Below are 8,606 nucleotides of genomic sequence, written 5' to 3' on the forward strand. Positions count from 1 at the left end.
CTGCTACCAAAGCTAGTCGCACGCGAAACGTACGTAGCAGTGTGAGTTTGTGATGGAGCACGTGTTTTTTACAATGGGTGCCCATTGTAACTAAAAAATTTACAAAAATGCCCCATTGTAACTCGAAAAATTTACAAAAATGCCCCATTGTAACTCGAAAATTTGATCAGTCAATAGTTTAGTGCAAAAAGGGACTATAGTTCTGAAATGTCTGCAATTTCTTACAGTAACATGTCTCCATAAACAGAGGTGTAACTTCCAATCTATATGAAATTTTTATGTAGTTCCAAGACTAATTTCACAATAGACACACATATCTTTCAAATGGCGGTAGTTTGGAAGCATTTGCAATTTCTTACAGTAACAGGTCTCCATAAACAGAGGTGTAACTTCCAATCTATATGAAATTTTGATGTAGTTCCAGGACTAATTTTACAATAGACATACATATCTTTCAAATGGCAGTAGTTTAGAAGCATTTGGACCCCGTTTGTCCAGTTAAAAGCTCCGTACAATATCAATAAACATTCTGAAATCTGTTGGAAATTAATGACAGTAATATGTTCCCATAAAAAGAGACTTCACTTCCAATTTATAAGGAATCTCGAGGTTATTTCCGAACCAAAGTTTAAATAGAAACACATATCCTTCAAATGAAGTTGGTTTGAAAGTAATTGGACCTCATTTGGCCAGCTAAAAGCTCAAGATAACATGAATGAATTTATGAAATCTGCTGAAAATTGATAATCCATGACATGGTCTTACAAATCGAAAAATAGCTTCCAATTTATAAAGAATTTCAAGTAGGCTTAAACTTAAAAATCAAATTACAAACTTGTATCTTTCAAATAGAGGTGATTTGGAGCCATTTGGACATTAGTTGCCTAGTCAAAAGTTCATTACAAGAACATGAAATTTCCCTAGAAATTCACAGTGTAATCATGGCATATCTCAAAGAACAATCAATAACTCCCATTTTATGATATATATTTACATAAAGAGAAATGATCCTATAGGACCCTTTCCCATCTATATGTGTATGACCCCCAAATGATCACCATTAAGTCAGCACAATTCTCTAGCAAGTCAATTTTCACACCCATGTGATAATTTTTCGAACGATATGTGCTAACTTTAACGGGGATCCTTATATAAAACCTCTTTCATCTTAAATTAGACTCACATGGTCATCATTTCACACATTTTCATATCCAACTAGGGGAATTTCATTGCCTAAATCGTTATGCATATGAAGACCCAACTTCCTGGAAAAACAGGACATATCTAAGGATATATACACACAACCTTTTCCTCTCATATTTCATGCAAGTTCATGTTTAATTTTCATGCTTTCACAACTAAAGGATTACAAGGTGTTTGATCTATTTACTTGTGTTCAAAGGTGCCCCAAAAGTCTCCACCCAATCAAGTTCCAAACTCCCCACATTGGTTCCAAGGGGCTGCACGCCCAAAGTTTGAGAAGGGGGGAAAAGGTGCCTCAAGAGAGAGAGAGAACAAAGCCTTGGGGAGAAGGAGAGAAGGGGTATTTAAGTGAGCCAAGAGTGGGAGGAGGCAGCGCGAATTTGCGAAGTGGCGTTTGCATCCCCATGTAAAGGGGCAAGTGATACGTATGGCAGTATACAGTAAGCAGGTAGCATACATGCACACTCACGGCGCCTAGAAAACACACCCGCGGCTGTTGGGTAGAACACTCATGGTGGCGGGCACACACACACTTGCACAGCAGCTGTCTCTTTTCTTCTTCACACAGGCCGGCAACCTTCTCTCTTTCCTTTACACTCCGAGCGGGTGCCTTCTCTCTTTCCTTGACACTTCCGCCGGCTACACTCCCGGCAGCTGCATTCTTTCTTTCCTTTACACTCTTGACGGCTACACGCTTGGTGGCTATCCACTACACGCACGACCGCTGCAAACGTGCCTACCACTTTGGCAGCGCATCACTTCTTGCCACAAAGTTCTGGTCCTTACAAACGGATTACTAGATTATTTTTAATAAAAAAAATTAAAATTTGAATTTTCTACCTCTTAGATCCCACCCTCTAAAATTTGGATGGTCTCTATTCAATCTTGGAACATTATTTTTTTAAATGCAAAGAGAATACAATTAAAACTATCCTTTTTTTCTGAGATTAATGTATGATTTGAAAAAGTTATTTCCCCAAATTTTGAGGTTCTACAATTAATTCTAGGCAGGGCGCTACCCGAGGGAGTAAATAGACAGTGTACTCCCGAGGGAATAGAATATCTTTTGGCTAAGCTATATCCACTTTTACGTACTCATTGATAGGAGCTCGCCCTAACTGGAAACTGTGGCAGGAGCTGTAAGAGGGAGGCGCCCAGCCACAAAGAGAGACATACTCTAAATATTTAGGAGAGGAGCGCCTGAGTTCATGTGTGTGAGAGAAAGAGAGAGAATGGCCCCCTGAGTTCATGATGCTACCATTAAAGCTTCTTAGAGGGCGATGACCTGATAATTTGCAGGTCCATTAACTCTTAAACCACCATTATTCTCCTGCATTAACAAGTAGAAGGTACCTCTTAAATCACCATTATTCTCATGCAACAACAACTACAAGGAAAATGTACGCGTTTTTGTCACCATGCTCATATGAAACCATCATCTTTTCTCCCATGAAGCTAACTTATACTTCCCCTTGTGCTTATTCATAATGTGCTTACTAACCCAAATGATTTTATCAGGATAGATTATTCAAAGGTTTTGTAGTCCACTTCATGGATTCCCTCTCGCTGGATTTAGTAACATATTCAACTCCCATATTGTCCTGATCCTTAGGCCCTTCCATGAAAAAAGAAGCAATCTTGCTCAAATTTTCACCCAGGAAAAGTAAATCAAAAGACATTTTCTCTTCATCTTCTAGGCGAAGAGGATCGAATAATGACACAAAATCGAAACTTTCTATGGAGAGAGATGAGGCCCTTGAATATGCTCCAAAAGCTGATGTTTTTCATGATAAAATGAAAAATTTCAGAGATGCTAAAACGGTAACAAGGATATGTGATATGCTGAGGAAAGGTGGGAATTGGAATGATTTAAGCTTGCGTTTTGGAGTGATTAATTTGAATGAGGCCATTATCGAATAGGTATTGCTCAATTTAAAAGAGCCCAATGAGGCAAAACTTGCATTGAGTTTCTTTCACTGGTCCTCTCTTTGTAAAAAGATCGATCATGGCCTCAACACATATTATATCATTGTTCACATTCTTGTTGGATTTGAGTTATTTACTCACGCTCAAGCCCTTTTGAAATCTACCATGAAAAAGCATTGCGTTGGGGATTCTGGTTTTCCCAAGCTATCTGAATCTTCTCTAGGCACTTATGACATCACTGGATCAAGCTTTCGAGTTTCTTATTTTCTTGTTCAAACATATGCAAGATTGAGAGTGTTTGATGAAGCTATAAGTTCTTATTCTTTATTGGAGAAGTATGGGTTTTCTCCCAGTATTGTAACCTGGAACATTCTGTTAAATTTTGTGCAAAATCATATCAAAGCACTCTAGTTTGGAGAATTTATGAAGATATGCTTATGAGAAGAACTTACACCAGTCCGATTACTGTTAGAACATTGACTAATGAGTTATGTAAGGAAGGAAAATTGTAGAAATTCTTGGACCTTGTGAACATGATTCAAAGAGAGAGATTTGATTCTGGTGGGATAATTAATGTAACTCTGGTTTATAATATGTTTAAAGAGAAAAAATGGGATCAAGGTATTGTCTTTTTAAGGAGAATAGTTCAAAAGAATATTATAAAGTTGCTTATTTATGGATAATACATGGGTTTTGTGAGAAAGGAGACTTGGTTAGGGCAAACGAGATGCATGAGTACTTCCTTAAGAAAGGGTTCCCTTCAAACTCATTTACCTGCACTTCATTTATTGGTTTATATTGTAAGGAAGGTAAGTTTGAAGAAGCAAACCGATTAATGAAGGAAATGGTATTAAAAGGCTTGAAACCATATGATATGACTTACAATTTTTTAATTGAGGGATTATGTAAGCTTGGGAAATTAGAGGGGAGTTTAAATTTTTATGAAGAAATGATAAGAATGAAGTATTTACCTAGCGTATGTACTTTCAATGAGCTTGTTTTCGAGCTCTGCAAATTGGGTTAGGTAGATAAGGCTACTAGCATATTAACTGATCTTTTAGACATGGGTTTTTCGCCTGATGAAATAACTTATGGTCTTCTTATCGATGGATACAACAGAGAGGGTCATAATATCCAAGATACCCCTAAACTGTATTATAAGATGAAATTTAATGGCCCTTCAATTGGTCACATGGCTTATAGCTTGATGACTGGGGGTCTATGTAGGTGGGGAAAGGTGAAGGAAGCGGAGAAGATTTTAAAAGTTTGCAGAGATAAATTATTATCTCCAACAAAGAGTATCTATAATATATTGATTATTGGGCATTGTGAAAGCGGGAACATAGAAAAGGCTCTTTATTACTATGATGAAATGATCAGGGATGGATTGACTCCTCCTTCGCGTACTCTCCGAGCGCTTGCAGAGCTAGCTAACAAAGACAACACTTTGCTTATTGTCAATGAGGTCTTTGATAGCCTAGCTAACATTTAGTTATTTGGTTTCATTGTTTATTAATTAAAATACATTGTTTAAGAAACTTTCTATGTTTTGGTAGTTCACTTGTGAATAGCTTGTAAAGGCAATGAAGGAATTCATCACCATGGATATAATGTAAATGGGTAATATTTATTAAAGAAGGTAAATAATGAACTCTTGATGCCGTGTATTCTTCCCATGGATTTTCTACATCTTCAAGGCACCATTACTAATTATTGCTTGTACCTATCATTTGGAATGTCTTGGGGCGGTCATTAATCTCAGTCATGGTCAAATTGTTTATTCCAATTTTCAGTTTTAGAAGTAATTTACTCAATGGCTCATTGCCTTTAATCACAACTAAAATTTGTATGTTGAAGTAATACTTTGTCAAAAAACAGGAAGGTCATAAATGATTGTAACCTTTTCCCAGTTTTGTTGAACTAAGACCTGAGATGTGAGAGGGCCATGATTTTCAATATTTTAACGTAGAAAAAGGGTGAGGGGTGAGCTTCTCGGCTGAAGTTTGTGAAAATAGTTAACTATGCTTAGACTAGGTCTCAATCAGATAAATAGAATTCTTTTAATGAGTTCCTCACTTTTTTTTATTCATATAATGTGCATTTCGCATTACCTGAGGTTTCAAGACATTCTGACTCAGTTTGCTGAGTTTGCCACTGTTTGAGATGGAGGGAGTTATTAAAAGGTTCGATGTTCCTGCCTTTCTGGAGGCATTACCTGTGGATTCATATGGCCTGGTTCTACGTAGTAGATATAATATCTTATTGTTCTCTTGGATTATTTTATTTTTCCTAAGCTTTTCATTCCATGCTGCTGCAATTGTTCAACCATTGGCTCACTGGCAATGATGACAAAAAGGCCGGACTTACAACTGCTCTGGATCCATTTCAGCTGGTGGCAGGGTGATGTGAAATTTATCAGAGTATATTCTGAGCTAGCTGAGAACTTTGAGAACATAAAGTCGAAATGGAAAAATTTGTAGTCAAACTTGTTTTCAGTTCTCTTGAAAATTGACAAAGTTCATTGTTTTTTCCTTCTCTCTAATCATTGTTTCAAGCTTTTGCAGTTTAAGAGGAAGTTCACATAATAGTCTTTAAAAGAACGTTATGCAATTGTTTATTGTTGCCTGATAGCTTAGTTCTCTCTTCCCACTTGTGCATGTGTTACTCTTTTTTTTTTGGTATTGGATTCTGAACCTTAACTCGTTCATTAATCTGATCATTTCTTGATTGTAATAATTGTTTTATTCTTAAGTTGCTCTAGTGTACATCAAGTGAGGATAGAATCCACAACTCTGCAAGAAAGAGAGACGACAAAGTGGGCTTAATGTTTCATACTAAAACAAAGTCTCCAACCTTGAGACTTGGATTATGGCTCTCGTCTTTGATAGATAACCAACTCACTCCTAGGTTTTACATAGGACATTGCATAAAGAGATTTAACGGCTTTGGGCTCATCTATTTTAATGGATATACATGGAAGTCTCCACAGGTATTGCAACTCACAATTTGCTCAACCGATCACATTTGTCATGTCGATCTACACAAGCAAAGGACTTGACGCAATGACAATTATTTATTTGTTTTTGCTATTTTTTTAGGATTAGGGTTATTTTTGTCTTTATTGGTTGTATAGATTTCAGTGGTAGAATTGAAAAGTTTATTTTATGTTGAACGATGAAGTGATTAGAAAACTAGAGAGAGAAAATAGGTAAGATAAGGATATAGGGTGAGATTTACATGAGGCTAAAGATAGACAATGTTGAAGATATAGAGATGGAGAAAAAACGTGGGGAGGTTTTGTTAACTTTTGTTTTTATCATACTTTTTTAATTAATTCTTTTATTTGTATTTAAAGGGGAATGATATCTCTCTTTGAAATTAGGTTGAATAGAGTAAAGAAATTATTTCTGGGTCGGGGTGGAGACACTTGCATATCTTGAGAGAGGCTATATTTTCAACTATTTATTTTATTTTTATTTTTTATTTATTATTATCTAGTATCAATGCCTTGAGATCAGAGCCTTAGATCCATAAAACATGATGCTTTTACAAATATCTACAAATCCCATTATGGAGTATATAGATGAAAAATTGAGCCATTAGATGAAAAATTTGAGCGAATCATAGAAGACCTGATATATCTACAATATGTATTTAGTAGATTACAACAGGAGGAGAAAGAACACGAAGAGGTAAATCCCAGTGAAAAAGATGTAGACAATTATGAAGAAAAAGATACAATGTTTGAAATACCATCCTTTGAAATCGAAAGAGAAATTAAAATCAATTTGGACATTTTACAAGTTCTGTTACAAGTTGGGTATGTAAGTGTTTGATCAATTGTTTTATTAAAGAAAAAATACTTTGCATCACCAACTATTGGAAAGATTATTAGAAGAGTTTAAATGTTCAAGCTCGAGGTTGTGCTTCTCCCAATCTAATGAAAAAGATGCAATGATTTTTTTTGTTATTTTTTACATTTTTTGAAAAGTGTATTCTATTTTAAAAGATGAAGTGGTTTTTTTTTTTTGTAGAATATTAAAAGATGAAGTGGTTAGGAAATTAGAAAGATAAAATAGGTAAGATAAGGATGTAGACAAATTTACACGACGTTAAAGAGAGACAAATGTGGACGATATAGAGAAAGAAAAAATGTGGGTACATGAGGTTTTTGTTGGTTTTTCCTTTATCTTATTTTTTTATATTAATTCTTTTAGTTGTGTTTAAAGGAAAGGATCCGCTATTTAAATTCAGAAAGGGTGAATTGAGTAAAGAAATTGTTTTTGAATTTTGTGAAGAGATTTTTGGTTGGACTCCTTTACAGGTCCTTAGTGAGGGTATATTTTTTTTGTTATTTATTTGTATCTTTATTTATTATTTTCTCCCTGTATGACGATCCTTTGAGGTTTAGGAGTAAATTTGGACCCTATGAGGTTTAGAAGTAAAATTTGAACCTCATCATTCAAAGCGCCACAACTCCCAACATACTATATTTTGATGATAATTTTGAAATAGATCGCCTTACGAGCCACCATAATTAAGCTTGACCTTACCTAGTGACAAAATATTATGGGACCTTGGTACTTCAGATGAGAGGCTTTCTTTTTTGGTACTTCAGATGGGAGACTCTCTGCTTCTATTTATTCTTCAATGAAATTTGTTCTATAATGAAATGAATCATATGAGTCTCTGACTTGATGCTTGGGTATGACTTTGAGTGACAGGCCATGGGATTGATGTGTCCCTTGCATGCAAAGTACTTGTTTGGATATTGGAATTGTTCCCTCCCAAATTACATAGTGAAATCTCCATTCACCCAAGACCATGGCAAAGAGCATTTGATTTCTAGAGAGAACGACCTCTATTGAAGGAAAAATCGGGGGCCAATTTGTAATACAAAAATTTACCTTTTCAAGGGGGAGCTCCATGAAATGGCTTAAAAATGTCACCGTAAATCAGTTTTACATGGATTGGACTGTCACTGAACCGGTGTGGACTCTGGTAGTTGAATCCGTTTGGATATGAATTTTAAACAATAAAAGGAAAATAGGAACAATAGTTAAAAAAGAAAATGTCTGGCTTTGTTTAATCATTCTGATTAGTCAACACTTTCTGAATCGATTGAAAAACCGGCTTAGAATTGGTTTTGATTGGGTTTTTGACCAAACTTAAGTGTTTGCTCGGGAAGGCCAAAAGTCTTTTTAGTAGTCTGACCGTCCGGGCCGAACTACCCAATCTTGATTCTATGCCATAAATATTCTATAGTTGGACATGAATCACAGCCTTGTCGAGAGAGAGAGAGGGGGGGCTTCTAGTCCCGCTTCTATCACATATAGAAATAAAAAATGAAAAGCCATCCATTAGGATGGTCTTCCATTTGAACTTAGTTGCCTTAGAACTATGAACCGGGCCTAATTTGACCTCGACCCAAACCCAACTGAGTAGTCTAAGTAAGACCCGAGTCCAAGCCATTGGGC

The 8,606-nt window shown here is 35.9% G+C and overlaps 1 protein-coding gene and 1 non-coding gene across 2 annotated transcripts; both read left to right on the forward strand.

Annotated features, from left to right (window-relative positions):
• The first annotated feature begins 3,294 nt into the window (after positions 1–3,294).
• Positions 3,295–4,621, forward strand: LOC148781037 (pentatricopeptide repeat-containing protein At4g20740-like). Its single transcript, XM_088874698.1, has 2 exons — positions 3,295–3,486; positions 4,154–4,621. Exons 1-2 carry the CDS (start codon positions 3,295–3,297, stop codon positions 4,619–4,621), a joined length of 660 nt encoding a protein of 219 aa, XP_088730824.1.
• An 845-nt stretch (positions 4,622–5,466) lies between these two features.
• On the forward strand, positions 5,467–5,565 carry LOC148781038 (small nucleolar RNA snoR113). Its single transcript, XR_016039871.1, has one exon. It is a non-coding gene; the product is annotated as a small nucleolar RNA snoR113 (small nucleolar RNA).
• The last annotated feature ends 3,041 nt before the right edge of the window (positions 5,566–8,606 follow it).

The sequence above is a fragment of the Amborella trichopoda genome, chromosome 8, assembly GCF_054954075.1.
Source record: "Amborella trichopoda isolate Santa Cruz 75 chromosome 8, AtrichopodaSantaCruz75HAP2 v2.0, whole genome shotgun sequence".
Lineage (NCBI taxonomy): Eukaryota > Viridiplantae > Streptophyta > Magnoliopsida > Amborellales > Amborellaceae > Amborella > Amborella trichopoda.